The following is a 17,110-nucleotide window of genomic DNA, read 5'->3' on the forward strand; positions in this document are numbered from 1 at the left end:
CATGACACCAATGTTGTCCAAGGGAAGGGCATTAGGACCCATACAGCTTGGCACCAGTGTCGCCACAGAGCAATGTGAGATTAAGTGCCTTGCTCAAGGACACAACACATGTTGCCTCGACTGGGGCTCGAACTCACGACCTTCAAGTAGCTAATCCAAAGCCTTAACCACTTGGCCAAGTGTCCACACTCTGAGATAGTGACACCCAGGAATTTAAAGTTATGACCCTCTCCACCTCTGATCCTCTGATGATTATTGGCTCATGGACCTCTGGTTTCCCTCTCCTGAAGCCTATAATCAGGTCTTTAGTCTTGCTGACATTGAGTGAGAGGTGGTTGTTATTTTACATTACTCAGCCGAATTTTCAGTCTCCCTCCTGTATGCTAATTCATCACCACCTTTGATACAGCCCACAACAACGGTGTCATCAGCAAACTTGTATATGGTGTTGGAGCTGTACTTAGCCACACAGTCATAGGTGTAAAGCGAATAGAACAGGGGGCCTGTGATGCTTCGGTGCTGATGAAGATTGTGGAGGAGATGTTTTTGCCAACCTGAACCGACTGGGGTCTACAAATGAGGAAATCCAGGATCCAATTGCACAAGAGGGTACTGAGGCCCAGGTCTTGGAGTTTTCTGATTAGTTTTAAGGGGATGATGTTAAATGCTGAGCTGTAATCAATAAAGAGCATTCTGATGTATGCATCTACACAGACTCAAAGGAACTACACACATACACACACACACACACACACACACACACACACACACACACACACACACACACACACACACACACACACACAGGAAAACATTCTGACAATATCCTCTTTCTCAACTTCTTCCATCACCTTCTCTCTATTTTGGTACCCCTCATCTAAATGTTTTATATATATATATATATATCTTGTTACCCACTTAATCAATACTTTCTCCCTTTTAATCCCAAACTGTCATGCCGTGTAATTGACAGAAAAATATTCAAGGACCTTGTCAAAGCCTTCTTAAATAAAATGTAACAACCCAATGGATTGTCGAGAGTCCGAGGGTCGAAAAACACTCAAAGTGGAGCAGGAGTATTTGGGAAGGCTTAGAGAATCTTGAGTGCGTACATTAGAACATACAGAAGCTCAGGGAAAGGAAGGCACCACCTCACAAGCCACCCACCTGCCAGGCAGCTTCTGCTGCATCTATTGAAGTTTGTAGTTCCTACATTGGCTCACCTGAGGACCCCTGCTCATATCACCAATTATGCTACAGAACAGAGGATTGCGCCTTTGAAAGGTAATTTATGGTGTTTAGATCAACCTTACTGTGCTTTTGGACTTACTTTCTGACTCTCATTCCATTTGTTCTGAATGAACCAATGTTTGGCCATTGCTGGAGCAGACTTGGAAGCTATTCAATGTGGCAGAATCGAGGTGAATGGAGGTAACACACAGTCGAAAGTGAGATGAGATCCGAGGTTTGATCGATTTATGTGCTAGGCTGAATTGGAAAGGTTGGGTATGGGTCAAATCGAGGCGGCAGGGCCTGGGCCTGAAGCATATCGGAGCATGAGGGCCCGTGTCCGAGAGTGAGGAACAACCCAAGGCTTCAATGATTTAAGCACTGGGACAGATTGTAAAAGGTGAGGGTGTCGGGGCTGGAGGCGAGTGACGGGCAATTCAGCTCGTTCCTCTGTGAGGTTTACCCATCTCTGTGCTGAACGGAGGCTCCGGCCTACAGCGAATGGGTTCCTGGATCAGCTGTAGTGATGAATGACTTCGTGGCTGTGGACTCACTCTTGTGAACTTCAGTTCTGATTCTTATTTGCTTACTTTTTTGTTTGCATGATTTGGTTCTTTTTTCCCTGCACAGTGATGGTCTTTTTTTAATGAGTTCTATTGGGTTTCTTTGTTTTGTGGCTGCCTGTATCAAATCTCAGGATTGTACATACTTTGATAACAAATGTACTCTGAGATCTGGATGCCGCACCCCAGTTTGTTTAGTGAAGATGTACTCAATTCCTCCATAACCAAGCAGACCTAATCATCACTCCCCACCATGAGCCATGATGATCTTGCCCCTTGCTAATATAGCTTCTTGCAGAATGCCCCAAGTGAAATTATTATTCATAACTGCCAGCAATCACATCCTAATACTGTTTATTACCTACTCACTATTGACCCACGAGGAATCCAAAGTGAACACTTCTCACTGAGACTATTCCTCAGATTTACTGAAACACTTTACAAAAATGCCCCCAAATCAGGGTCATGTGAAGCCATGAGAGGAGGTGGTGGATGGTCGTATGAACAACTAGAGCATATCACAAGTTCTGGTTACGCGACCCATACCCAAGCAGACAATCTGAAGAGTATTGATAATGGCTGGGGTCTCCCATCTTGTAAAGACACTGCCCAGAAGAAGGCAATGGCAAACCACTTTTGTAGAATAACCATTTCTGTAGAACAACCATAATCATGGAAGCACCACAATCACCCACGTCATACAGTGCGGCACAATGAATGGACCAAATGGGTTATTTTCTTTCCTCTTCTACCACTTTTTTATCTGCTATCCAGGAATTTGGGTTAGAAAATATTTTAAAATAGCTGAAAAATAAGATGAAACTTTTAAGATGAGAGAGGCCATTTTCTCTTGCCTGCTGTCCCCTGAAGCACCAGGACCAGACTGATCACAGGGCCAGGGATAAACCTCTGTGAGCTCCTGGGAGCAACAGAGTTCTGCTGGTGATTTAGGTCAGGTATGAGGCAGGGACATCAGCTTTCCAGTCATACTGGACACGATTCTCAATGTGAAGTAGGGCACAAGTGATTGTCTTTTAACTTCTCAGTTATTTTACCAAATGGCACCCCAAAAGAACACAAGGATCCAGTTATGTGTGTTGGATTTAAGTTAGGCAACTTAAATAAGTGCTACTTTTTCTTATTAGCCCACACTCAATGAATGATCATCAGCCCTGAAATGTTGACTATATATTCATTTCCATAGATGCTGCCTGGCCTGCTGAGTTCCTCCAGCATTTTGTGTGTGCTTAAATGAAGGATCTACTGTTTTTGAGAGTAATTCCTAGGATGGCTAGTCTAGTAGCAGGAAACAGATTGGTAGACTAGACCTCTAAACTCTGTAGAACTCAGAATCACAAAAGGTGGATATAATAGAAAGGTGCAAGATTTTCAAAGGGCTTTTCAGTAGTAATTCACAGAGAACATTTTTACTGATGGAGAAGGCTAAATCAGGCAGTTAGAGAAACAATCAATTAATGATGCATTACTTAGGACTGAAATCAAAGGGAATTTTCCCGCACAAAGGGTGGTGAATCTTCAGAATTCTCTACCCTGAGTGCCAAGGGATCTCAGTTACTAAGTGTATTCATAGTCACAGATTTCTGAATAGTATAGGAATCAGGGGAAAAAGAAACAGGGCAGAAAGATATTGCTGAGGCAGAAGATCAATCATGATCTTAAGGAATGGCCTCTTGCTTGCTTCTTACTTTCACTCAGATTTGGGACAGTCAAGTGTGCCATAGCAATCGGGCTCTGTATTTAATCAGCGAAGTAATACTGGCACTTGTTTTCCCTTCTCAATTAGATATAACTCTATGCTGCACAAACAAGTCTTTTCTTCCCCCTCGTCTGCAAATAGCTGCAGGCAGGTCAAGTATGGAAAGAATTTTAGGTATCTAGGTCAGATTTTCAGTTGATGTGACAGCAGAACTCTACCATACACGTGTATGATATCCAATCAGCAGCTCCAGATTACGGTATCTGCCTTCTGTTAGGGATCGTCTGGAGTTATGACGTTATGGATAGCATAATCATGGATTAACTAAAATGAGAACCAGTTTTCGGAAAAATTGTAAATAATTTAACTTCCAGCTGATACTTTGTGGCCAGTGAAAGCAATCATTGGGTGTGGGACGTTATGATAGTGTCCCATTGAAACTACATCGGGAAAGACGATTACAGCTCGTGGCATCCCGGAGTCTGGAGTTAAATTCTGACACCATTCTGTAAGGAGTCCCTGGATATCTGCCCAGTGGAATGCGTGGGTTTTTCCTGGGTCCTCCGGTTTTCTCCCGCAGTCCAAAGACGTACCGGGTATGTTAAGTGGCCTTTGTAAATTGTCCCATTATTAGGTAGGGTTAATCGGGGGTTGCTGGGGCAATGTGGCTTCAGGGGCCTAATCTGCACTGTATCGCTATACAAATAAAAAAAAGTACGTTCCTGCTATGAGCATATTATTAAAGGTGTATCTTACGGCACTGTTCAAGACAGTACACGCACGCAACATGCTGTTGGAACTCAGCAGGCCAGGAGTGTCTGTGGAAAAGAGTAAACAGTCAACGCTTTGGGCCGAGACCCTTCATCAGGACCTGAAGAAAGGTCTTGGCCCGAAGCGTCGATTGACTACTCTTTTCCGTAGATGCTGCCTGACCTGCCGAGTTCCTCCAGCATTTTTGTGCATGTTGCTTTGGATTTTCAGCATCTGCAGATTTTCTTGTGTTTGTGACAGTCCACGACAGGACTGTTTTGTTATTTCACCTTCTGCATAGTTGTATATTCATGAAACTATCCCTAAACACTGTAAAAAGGGTATAAGTATTTCAGGCGTCTGGAATTTGTACTCATAGGCTTTTGGAACAAACACCAATACGGAATATTCAAAGCAGTTCTGCTAGTTGTGGTGTACTACAATTATAAAGATATAATTCTGTAAACTTACCTGACTATATTTAAAGTGTTAAAGTAGGTGATTATAGCAATTGAAACTAGTTGACTGCTTGTCAAGTTATAAAACATTGTGTCAAGAGAGTGAGATTCTCTCTCTTGGAGGTCTGCTGTGTGATTAAAGGCTTAAACTACCCAGTTACAGTTTTCATGTGGCTGTTTTAGTCAGTCACATCAGCTTCCATATTTCCTTACAATATAGGAGGCCATTTGGTCAGTCAAGTGAATGCCAATACACAAACAATCTCACTCCTCTACTAATCCTCTCCATCATCCTCCCTCCCTTGCCAGATTCTACCACTCACTTACACAACAGTGACAATTTACAACAGCCGATTACTGTAATTCTACCCAGCCACACACGTTTAGGATATTGGAGGAAACTGCGTGGTCGTGATCGAAATGTGCAGTCTCCACACATAGGTCAGGACTGAACCTAGGTGACTAGAACTGCACCACTGGACCAAAATACTGCGGTTGCCGGAGTCTCCACAGTGCTTGGAAATAAGTCAAAACCTTCTACATTAATGAAGCAGTGGGCTTCATTAATAACCAAGCCATTTGGAATATAAAATGAGGAATACTCAGCCAGCCTGTCTCATTCAGGATTGCTGATTCCTACAAATGAAAGAAACATTGTGTCGCTGATTCCTTCAGTTGGGTTTCATTGCCATTGACTCCAGAGTTAACTGTGCTAATCATTAGCAGCGGCATGGTCGCGTAGTGGTAAAGCACAATGATTACAGTACAAGCACCCTGGGTTCAATTCCCGCTGCTGTCATTAAGGAGTTTCTACATTCTCCCGTGACCACTTGGCTTTCCTCTGGGTGCTCCGGTTTCCTGCCACAGTCCAAAGACGTACCAGTTGGTAGGTTAATTGTTCATTGTGAATTGTCCAATGATTAGGCCAGGATTAAACCAGGTGATTGCTGGACAGGGCAACATGAAGGGCCAGAAGGGCCTATTCTATTGTACACTGTATCTCAAAAGGATAAAATTAAATTGGATATGGTAATATAGAATCTCATACAGTATAGAAGAAGGTTGACCAAATGGTTTGCTTTTGGATTCCCTTAAAGGATTGATACTAGAGGCTGCAAAGTAACCTTGTAATCAACAGCAGTAAACCTGGCATGAATGATTCTGCAGATCTAATGAATCTCTAAAAAGATGTCATGTTAATGATCTGGAGGAGTAGAATATACCGAAACTAAATATCTTTATTAAATACAGTGGAAGAACAGGAGACAATAAAAAGATCAAATTCACAACAAAAAAATTTTAAAAAGAACATGTTGCCTGGTCTGCTTGGTTAAAAATGATCAGTAGGTGATCCCAAGGCCCAATTGCAATAAAGCTGAAAACAACAACAACTCCCACATCTGGAAGCAACAAGCATGCTGTGAGATATCCTCTTGGCCAGTCTCTCGTCACAACACTCCATTGCATTCAGTGAGTGGAATCACACTGTCTGGAATTTTGCATTCGGGTGGAAAACTGCCTCATCTCCTCCTCCATATTCTCTTCAACGGATCTTGTGTATTTCTCCTGGGCATCCATGGATCTATTTATAGCTAAGGAAAAATATTTTGGAAGTTCAGCAAATACACATTAATTAACTAATGTTAACTTTCTTTTTGTATTTACACTTTTTGTGGTCTTTTGCATATTGGTTGTTTTTCCTCTCCTGTTGGGTGTGGTCTTTCATCGCTTCTATTGTGTTTCTCGTATTTTCTGTCAATGGCTGCAAGGAAATGAATCTCGGGGTTGTATATGGTGACATAAGTCTACTTTGATAATAATTTTACTTTAAATAATTTAATGTATTAATTATAATGCTCACAGGAGCAATATAGAGGGCAAGGAGCAGGAAGTGGAAGTGGGGAAAGGGAAAGGATAGAGACCAGATTGCCCTGCTGGTCTGACACACAACAGTCCTGAGTAAATTATCTTTGTAAAGGATACTTGTTGAAATAGAAATCTGCTCCCACTGCTGCAGACATCATAGCCTCCAAAGTTCTTTGCTCAGAGTTCCCAAAACAATATCCATTTGCTTTATCAACAGCTTTCATTACTTGCTTCATTGCTTCTTTATCCTATGGAAGAGATCAGTCTATCCTTCAAATATCAATGTACAACTAATAGCCTTAAAGAAACATTTGATATATCCTCACGCTGAAACCTAAAAATTCACTCAGCTGAGTATTATACTCTCATCATCGTATCTATGCTTCTCATAACACCTGTATATTTGCATATATCAAACCGGTGAATTAAATCCAAAATAAAACTAGAGATTAGGAAAAATATTTAACAGTAAGGCGATAAAATTTGAGTACAGGGGATTCTGATCAATGGTCATCAACTTAAAAAATTAACTGTGTATATGATATGCTCGATCTTTCAGTTTTAATTTCTCTTTACAAGATATTCCCACCCCATATTTACTTTCCATGTTCCTTACTTCTTAATACATTCACAGACTTTGACAAACTTCTATCGGATACATTAACAGACTGCATCACAGCCTGGCCTGGAAACACCAATGCCCTTGAATGGAAAATCCTACAAAAAGTAGTGGGTATAGCCCAGTCCATCATGGGTAAAGGCCTCCCCACCATTGAGCACATCTACACGAAACATTGTTGTAGGAAAGTAGTATCCATCATCAGGGCCCCCATCCCACCACCCAGGACATGCTCTCTTCTCACTGCTGCCACCAGGAAGGAGGTTCAGAAGCCTCAGGACTCATACCACCTGGCTCAGGATCAGTTATTTCCCTTCAACCTATGGACTCACTTTCAAAAGACTTATATTCCTTCATATATCTCATGTTCTCGGTATTTATTGTTTATTCTTTCTTTATTTTTGTTTATTCACAGTTTCTTGTCTTTTGCACATTGTTTGAACATTGAAGTTGCTGCGGTCTTTCATTGATTCTGTTGTGATTATTATCTTATGGATTTATTGAGTATGCCCACAAGACAATGAATCTCAAGGTTGTACGTGGAGACATAGATGTACTTTGATAATAAATTTACTTTGAACTTTGAACATATACTCAAGCCCATGACATAACCCCTCACAATCACAATACATACCCATCATCACTATAAATCCTAACACTTAATATGTGCCCAATAATCCCAATACCCATTTCCTCCATCATCTGCAATATCCTCAAATAATAATTAACCTCTTGGTGCTGCTGGAGACCTGTTAGTGGATAGGCACTCACCTGCACATTAAGAGGGATAAAGGAGACCAGGCTGTAATCTTGAATCACTTCTACAAGCTTCTTGTTTAATTGTCGGAAGTTTTTGAAAAAAGGGTCTTTGACCAAGTGATCCAACAGGTAAGACAGATCCAATACTTCAGTGTAATACTCCAGGTTAAATGCTTAAAAACACACAGCCAAAGTGAATGCCCATGTATGTGATAACCTTTTGCTCCTGTGAAGTCACCTTCGCTATTACAACAGTTCAATGGTTCAATTTAATATCAGAGAATGTAGACAGTATACAGCCTGAAATTCTTACAGACATCCACAAATATCAGAGAATGTATACAGTATACCACCTGAAATTCTTACTCTCCACACACATCCATGAAACAGAAAAAAACCCAAAGAATGAACGACAGAAAATGTTAGAACGCAAAACCAGCCCCCCCCCAACCCATGCACAGGCAGCAGCAGAAGCAAAAACCTCCCCCCGCCCCCACCATACAAACAACAGCAAAGCCCCCACCCCCAGAGATCACATTCATCACAAACTACTGTCCATCCCAACACATGGACATCTCATAGACAGGCTCTCTCTCTCACTAGTGAGGGAGAGAGATAGCACTCCTACAACAGTGACCAACAGCTCGCTGTTTCAATGTTACAGTGATGCATTTGTCATGAATCATATTGATATAATTACTGAATTAACAGAAATCAATATATTCCTGATGGTCAATAATCAATTTCAGAAATTAAAGACTGAACTCTGGACCCAGAGTTAAATTCAAGGAGCACTTTACGGCTTGATATTAACTCCAGAGCCAGTCGTTTCTCTCCACAGACTCAGGGGCCAAACAACCTTACCTAGTTTCCCAAACTTTTCGATAAGATCCATTTTGGAGAGGACGTTAACATGAGGCAGCTCCACGTGCAGCATTGTGGACAAAGATGTGCAGAGGACAGAGATGAACTTTGCTGGATCAGTGCAGTAATGAGAATCCACCAAGTGAACAGCTGTTAACTATAAGACAATAACACAGCAGATTTACACAAGGTTAATACACTATTTCCTTACTGGGCTCAGTGTGCTAACTTCTGGGCCTCAAAGCACATTTCCCCAGGCTAACTCGTGTTCCCGTTTTGTGGGATCAAAGTAAATGTTATTATCAAAGTACAGATATGACACCATATACAAGAAGATTCATTTTCCTGTGGGCATACTCAGCAAATCTATAGAACAGTAACTATAACAGGATCAATGAAAGATCAGCCAGAGTGCAGATGACAATAAGATGTGCAAATAAATTGCACTAAGTAACAAAAATTTGAGATAACGTGACAGAGCCCTTAAGGTGAGATCATTGGTTGTGGGAACATCCAAATGGATAGGCAAGTGAGTGTAGTTATCCCCTTTTGTTCAAGAGCCCAATGGTTGAGGGATAGTAACTGTTCTTGAACCTGGTGGTGCGAGTCCTGAAGCTCTTGTACCTTCTACCTGATGGCAGCAGCGAGAAGACAGCATGGCCTGGGTGATGGGGATCTCTGATGATGAGTCTCTGATCTCTGATGATCTATCTGCTCTACAGTTTAAAAAAAATCTAATTTCTTGTTATCTACTGACTACCAGCTTACTTGTAAACTGGCTGTGTATTACTGAGAGTACGTCTCTTGGTGTCCGGTGAGATGGATTGCATTTGATGTTTTATACTGTTGTAGTGAAATAAGATTGTCATTATACAAGTAGGCTCAGAGTTGGGAAGACTAAGGAACAGGTTTCTGGCCAGATTCAGGGTTCTGACAGCTTCTATGTTTCACCTTGTTCTCAATTTATAAGCTGAACTTACATGGAGGAGTTACTGATTGTTGGATGTCAGTGCAGCTTTCGTCACTGCCAATAGTCTTAATGCCATCAGTAATTTATGCTTTCCCCTCAGATCTGTGCCGCTATCTTTTGCAAATCAGGACATAAGCGTGACACATTTATATTTGGATTAATTCACCACAAATATACATCGTCTCACATGTAAGCCAACTTATACTGAATGTGTAGTATTTGGAGACATTGGAGATTAATGATCAATGACCTCGGCCACTGTAGGAACACAATTACAACGAAAAATGATCAATTATCTAAAATCCATTACTACCTAGAAATAGGTTAAAAAAAAGTCTATAAAATTTATCCCCAACCTTTCCTCTGGCCTCTAAACCTCAGTGACGAAGAGGCAAATAGGATGGTTGCCTTCATTAATCAGAGCAGAGAATATAAATAGAGGGAGGTCTTGATACAACTTTATTTATTGAGATACAGTGCCCTTTGAGCCCAGCAGTCCCCGATTTAACCCTACCCTAAGCACGGGACAATTCACAACTGGTGTGTCTTTGGATTGTGGGAGGAAACCGCAGCTCCCGGAGGAAACCCACAGTGAGGATGTACAGACTCCTTACAGATGACGACGGAATTGAACTCCGATCTCTGATGCCAGGAGAGGCCAAGCTAGAATATTGTGTGTATTTCTGGGCAACCAGCCTACAGGAAAGACAGGATTGCATTGGAGAGGGTACAGAGGAGATTCTGGGATGGAACGTTTCAGTTATGAAGTGGACTGGTTTTCCTTGGAATGGAGGATGCTGAGGGGGGGGGATGGTTATACAAGCTACGTGTGGCATTCATCTGACAGGTAATAAGAAACTTGCCCAATCGTAGAAGCATCTAAGACCAAAACGCTTAGGTTTAAAGTAAAAGATTTACAGTAGGCCTAGAGCAGGTGCTCCCAACCTTGGGTCCACAGATCCCTTGGTCCATGGCATACAAGGAGGTTGGGATCCACCTGACCTAGAGGATGGCTGCTATCTAAAAAGCTGGTGGAAGCAAGTAGCTTCACAACTTCTCAGAAGTAACTCAATAAACAGTTAAATTGCCAAGGCAGAGTCTACCACAGACCGGGTGCTGGTAAATGGGATTAGTATGGATCAGTCGGTGATAGTGGCCATAGGCATGGTGGGCTCTATTTCTGTGCTGTATGACTGTATAAGAACCCAGGAAATTGACTAAATGATAGGTCCTATACGACGAGTCTGACTGAACCAGGAACCACAAACCAGGACTCTGGCCTTTGAGGTCAGCTGCAATCTAACAGACCTCCGGGTAGGGAAGGAGGGACATTGTGCTGAGAGGCAGAAGTGGTAATGGGCAGTGTCCGTGAACAGGAGAACAGCAACACTTCAGATATTTCAAGGTCACTTCTGAAGCACTGGGTGTTTCCTCTACAGAAGCATTACCTGTCTGCTGCAAAAGTAAAAATGGCAGGCCGACAAATCCAGGGCAAGCATTAAAAAGGGCCACTTTTCAGCATAATTGTGTAAGGGCTAAGAGAGTTGTAAAAGAGCGCCTGAAGGCTTTGTGTGTCAACGCAAGGAGCATTCGTAATAAGCTGGATGAATTGAAAGTGCAGATTGTTATTAATGATTATGATATAGTTGGGATCACAGAGACATGGCTCCAGGGTGACCAGGGATGGGAGCTCAACGTTCAGGGATATTCAATATTCAGGAGGGATAGACATGAAGGAAGGGGAGGTGGGGTGGCGTTGCTGGTTAAAGAAGAGATTAACGCAATAGAAAGGAAGGACATAAGCCGGGAAGATGTGGAATCGATATGGGTAGAGCTGCGTAACACTAAGGGGCAGAAGACGCTGGTCGGAGTTGTGTACAGGCCACCTAACAGTAGTAGTGAGGTCGGAGATGGTATTAAACAGGAAATTAGAAATGTGTGCAATAAAGGAACAGCAGTTATAATGGGTGACTTCAATCTACATGTAGATTGGGTGAACCAAATTGGTAAAGGTGCTGAGGAAGAGGATTTCTTGGAATGTATGCGGGATGGTTTTTTGAACCAACATGTCGAGGAACCAACTAGAGAGCAGGCTATTCTGGACTGGGTTTTGAGCAATGAGGAAGGGTTAATTAGCAATCTTGTCGTGAGAGGCCCCTTGGGTAAGAGTGACCATAATATGGTGGAATTCTTCATTAAGATGGAGAGTGACATAGTTAATTCAGAAACAAAGGTTCTGAACTTAAAGAGGGGTAACTTTGAAGGTATGAGACATGAATTAGCTAAGATAGACTGGCAAATGACACTTAAAGGATTGACGGTGGATATGCAATGGCAAGCATTTAAAGGTTGCATGGATGAACTACAACAATTGTTCATCCCAGTTTGGCAAAAGAATAAATCAAGGAAGGTAGTGCACCCGTGGCTGACAAGAGAAATTAGGGATAGTATCAATTCCAAAGAAGAAGCATACAAATTAGCCAGAGAAAGTGGCTCACCTGAGGACTGGGAGAAATTCAGAGTTCAGCAGAGGAGGACAAAGGGCTTAATTAGGAAGGGGAAAAAAGATTATGAGAGAAAACTGGCAGGGAACATAAAAACGGACTGTAAAAGCTTTTATAGATATGTAAAAAGGAAAAGACTGGTAAAGACAAATGTAGGTCCCCTGCAGACAGAAACAGGTGAATTGATTATGGGGAGCAAGGACATGGCAGACCAATTGAATAATTACTTTGGTTCTGTCTTCACTAAGGAGGACATAAATAATCTTCCAGAAATAGTAGGGGACAGAGGGTCCAGTGAGATGGAGGAACTGAGTGAAATACACGTTAGTAGGGAAGTGGTGTTAGGTAAATTGAAGGGATTGAAGGCAGATAAATTCCCAGGGCCAGATGGTCTGCATCCTAGAGTGCTTAAGGAAGTAGCCCAAGAAATAGTGGATGCATTAGTGATAATTTTTCAAAACTCGTTAGATTCTGAACTAGTTCCTGAGGATTGGAGGGTGGCTAATGTAACTCCACTTTTTAAAAAAGGAGGGAGAGAGAAACCGGGGAATTATAGACCGGTTAGCCTAACGTCGGTGGTGGGGAAACTGCTGGAGTCAATTATCAAGGATGTGATAACAGCACATTTGGAAAGCGGTGAAATGATCGGACAAAGTCAGCATGGATTTGTGAAAGGAAAATCATGTCTGACGAATCTCATAGAATTTTTTGAGGATGTAACTAGTAGAGTGGATAGGGGAGAACCAGTGGATGTGGTATATTTGGATTTTCAAAAGGCTTTTGACAAGGTCCCACACAGGAGATTAGTGTGCAAACTTAAAGCACACGGTATTGGGGGTAAGGTATTGATGTGGATGGAGAATTGGTTGGCAGACAGGAAGCAAAGAGTGGGAATAAACGGGACCTTTTCAGAATGGCAGGCGGTGACTAGTGGGGCACCGCAAGGCTCAGTGCTGGGACCCCAGTTGTTTACAATATATATTAATGACTTGGATGAGGGAATTAAATGCAGCATCTCCAAGTTTGCAGATGACACGAAGCTGGGTGGCAGTGTTAGCTGTGAGGAGGATGCTAAGTGGATGCAGGGTGACTTGGATAGGTTGGGTGAGTGGGCAAATTCATGGCAGATGCAATTTAATGTGGATAAATGTGAAGTTATCCACTTTGGTGGCAAAAATAGGAAGACAGATTATTATCTGAATGTTGGCCGATTAGGAAAAGGGGAGGTGCAACGAGACCTGGGTGTCATTATACACCAGTCATTGAAAGTGGGCATGCAGGTACAGCAGGCGGTGAAAAAGGCGAATGGTATGCTGGCATTTATAGCGAGAGGATTCGAGTACAGGAGCAGGGAGGTACTACTGCAGTTGTACAAGGCCTTGGTGAGACCACACCTGGAGTATTGTGTGCAGTTTTGGTCCCCTAATCTGAGGAAAGACATCCTTGCCATAGAGGGAGTACAAAGAAGGTTCACCAGATTGATTCCTGGGATGGCAGGACTTTCATATGAAGAAAGACTGGATGAACTGGGCTTGTACTCGTTGGAATTTAGAAGATTGAGGGGGGATCTGATTGAAACATATAAGATCCTAAAGGGATTGGACAGGCTACATGCAGGAAGATTGTTCCCGATGTTGGGGAAGTCCAGAACGAGGGGCCACAGTTTGAGGATAGAGGGGAAGCCTTTTAGGACCGAGATTAGGAAAAACTTCTTCACACAGAGAGTGGTGAATCTGTGGAATTCTCTGCCACAGGAAACAGTTGAGGCCAGTTCATTGGCTATATTTAAGAGGGAGTTAGATATGGCCCTTGTGGCTACAGGGGTCAGGGGGTATGGAGGGAAGGCTGGTGCAGGGTTCTGAGTTGGATGATCAGCCATGATAATAATAAATGGCGGTGCAGGCTCGAAGGGCCGAATGGCCTACTCCTGCACCTATTTTCTATGTTTCTATGTTTCTAAATATGAACTCACCCTGACATTCCATTTGGTTAATTGTGCAAGGATGTTTTTCACAGAACAGTTGTGCGTGTACAGTTCCACCTGACCAGGACAGTCAAACAGGAAATAACAGTCCTTGAACTGTTCCAACTTGCCCTGCAGCCAATCCAGGTTTGCCTCCAAGTATTCCATGCAGTAAATAAGTCCTCCATTGGGGCCCAACCCAAGCCCATCCATAACATCGTCGAGTTTCACCAGTTCTGCAATGTCCACACAACACTGGTAAGGAATGAGATCGTTGGCGGGGTCAAGGTTTACCACTGCAACTTTGCGACCTAGCTTAGAAAGAAATTCTTGCATCCCTGCACAGTACGTGGTCTTCCCCGAGCCAGGTGGCCCAATAACCACCTGGCCAAACATCACCATGGCATGCCTGCTTTCTTCTGCCATCCTACTTGGATCTCCAAGGATTCATTACAGCTCTACAGACCTGGAACAGAGAGAGGATATTCAGAAGATATCCAGCTAGTGTCCTTTGCTGACAGTGTGATAAATAGTGTAGTTGCTGCAGGAATAAAAATTTTATTGTGACAATTTACCATAAGGTACAATATCACAGCTGATACAATCAGGAATACACTGACTGAAAGGTAAATGGAAGCAGAGTCGATAGTTAAAAGAAAATTAGATAAATACTTAAAGAGAAGTTTGCTGGGATCTAGGAAGCAGGGACTAGCTGTATAGGTCTTGCACAAAGTTGTCACAGAGGCAACAGAAAAATGCCCTCAATATCTGCCTAGTATTCCAAATCTGCATTACAGCTTTCCCCAAGACCAAATGTTTCATTCACAAACCTCTAGAACAACACTAAAGCAAAAAAAAATCTTAAGTATTTAGCAGATGAGACATAGGGAAACTGTCAACTTTTCAGATCAATAATAATGCCCATTTAAGACAGAGAATATTAAGAGGCAGACTTCTCAATTCTGAAAGAGGGTCATAACTTTTCTCGGATGGCCGGCCGTGGATGCAGGACCTCTACTCCCTCGGGAGGCTAAAGAAATTTAGCATAACTTTTGACGTTCACCGAGTTTTAAAGATGCGTCACATAATCAAAGGCCAGCACCCATCCCAGACACTCCCTTCTCCCCCACCCCCAATCAGGCAGAAGATACGAAAGCACTTTTCTCTAAAACGGCAAAACTTTATTCCGTGTTTTTTTCTCTCTCAAGAAACCGACGTGATGACCTGCAGAACGATTTTTCCACTGTATCTCAGTACGTGGGAATTATAAACCGATTTAAATTTATATTTAAGGCAGACCAGCCGAGGCCTTTGAATTGCGTTTTGGGGAATCGAGGGAGATGGGGAAAGGAAGCGTGAGAGTGATGCTGAGGTTAGGACTGCATGGATAATGAGGGGTGAAGGGCCAATAAACCCCACTCCTGTTCACTCCGTTCCTCCCTTTTAAAGCTGCTTGACGCGCTGAGGAGGTTGTATGTTTTGATTTTTATCGTTCAGGAGCAGGAGCAGTGTTACGACCGGATGCTGTGCAGACTCCCAGGAGTTCCTTCGGCACCGGGACTCACCGCCGCTCCGACACATACCGGTTGCTTGCCCTCGGACTTCGGCAGTCTAGTCAAAGCGCCGGCCAGCCTGTTTATGGCTGCTCTGGCCGCTTTTTCCCAAAGACAGCCTCCTCTACCGAAAGACTTTCCAGATCACACGCGCACCGGCCAGAAGCCGCGCTCGCGCTCTCCCTCTCCCTCTCCCAGCCGGGACCAAGGCCGCAGGCTGTGCCGGCGCGATTGAGCATGCGTGGACCGCCGCTACTGAGCATGCGCCGTTTCGACCTGGGACACGGCTGCCGGTTGTACTGGCACTGGGATGGCTGGAGACCTGACTGAGGTCGCCAGGCAGGCCAAAGAGTTTATAAATACATTATGTATGTGTGTGTGAGAGAGAAGAAAAACAACTAACATTGCAGTAAAGTTAGAATATGCTTGCAGCGTCTTTTTACCGGCGATTCCTACTATTCCACATACCAAATGAAATGTTCCTAATCTGAAGTGTTAATTCTTTTCCTCTCTCAGCAGAAGTGAATATTAGTTCTATCTATGGTACAAAATTTTACCATTTTTAAAATTTTTATTTTGCAGTTACCTTGTTAGCATCAAGAGGATGCTGGATCTTTTCAGAGAGTAGTTTAGGATGCAGCTGTGATCCAGGTGGTGGTACCTACCCCATTCTCAAGGACATTTAGGATGGAGTGGTAAATAGTGGCCATTCATAATTAGTATTGTTGGAGCCTGTGCACAGCGTGGCACAACATCCAGGCTGCCCTGTCCCCCCCACCCATCTTCTCTCGGAAGAGCAATGGGCTCAGGGAATATATAAATATATTACGTAATTGTATCTCTGATAATCTTGTATGTGTGACGAGTAGGCCTCAAGCCGCGGTGTTGCCTGCTCATAGCTGCCGGGAGGGAGGCGTCGGCACCAGTGTGCTCCATCAGGGGGCAGTGTGGTGCGATGTCCAGTCTGCAGTTAGTGCTCCCTCCCCCCCCCCCCTCCAGTGTTTGCTCAGCAAAAGGCAACCTCTATTGTGGCCGTCAGCAGATTTTGGCAGCGTTGGATGGCTCATGAGTTTGAACTCATTATCAAGTGGCAGTATCTTTCTGTTGTATACGTATTATGTGTGCTTTGTGCTGTGTGTGACGGTTGGTACTGTGTTTTGTACCTTGACCCTGGAGTAACGGTGTCCCGTCTGGCTGACATACGTAGTTGAATGACAATTAAACTTGAATTGAATTGAATAATGCCGGGGCTGTATATCTGCTAGAATATTGGTCTGAAATTAGAATATGCTTG

The 17,110-nt window shown here is 43.1% G+C and overlaps 1 protein-coding gene across 2 annotated transcripts; it reads right to left on the reverse strand.

The window, feature by feature from the left end:
* Window positions 1-5,942: 5,942 nt before the first annotated feature.
* On the reverse strand, window positions 5,943-16,052 carry gpn2 (GPN-loop GTPase 2). Of its 2 annotated transcripts, none has more exons than XM_072247178.1 (6): window positions 15,847-16,052; window positions 14,273-14,729; window positions 8,827-8,983; window positions 7,975-8,135; window positions 6,702-6,832; window positions 5,943-6,300 (listed from the first exon to the last, which is right to left on the reverse strand). In XM_072247178.1, the coding sequence occupies exons 2-6, from the start codon at window positions 14,687-14,689 to the stop codon at window positions 6,186-6,188; spliced, it is 981 nt and encodes a 326-aa protein (XP_072103279.1). In that variant the 5' UTR covers window positions 14,690-14,729; window positions 15,847-16,052; the 3' UTR covers window positions 5,943-6,185. The 2 variants fall into 2 exon arrangements, with proteins under 2 accessions (XP_072103279.1, XP_072103280.1); XM_072247179.1 differs by having other exon boundaries at window positions 15,829-16,052.
* Window positions 16,053-17,110: the final 1,058 nt, after the last annotated feature.

This window comes from Mobula birostris, chromosome 30 (genome assembly GCF_030028105.1).
Source record: "Mobula birostris isolate sMobBir1 chromosome 30, sMobBir1.hap1, whole genome shotgun sequence".
Taxonomy (NCBI): Eukaryota; Metazoa; Chordata; class Chondrichthyes; order Myliobatiformes; family Myliobatidae; genus Mobula; species Mobula birostris.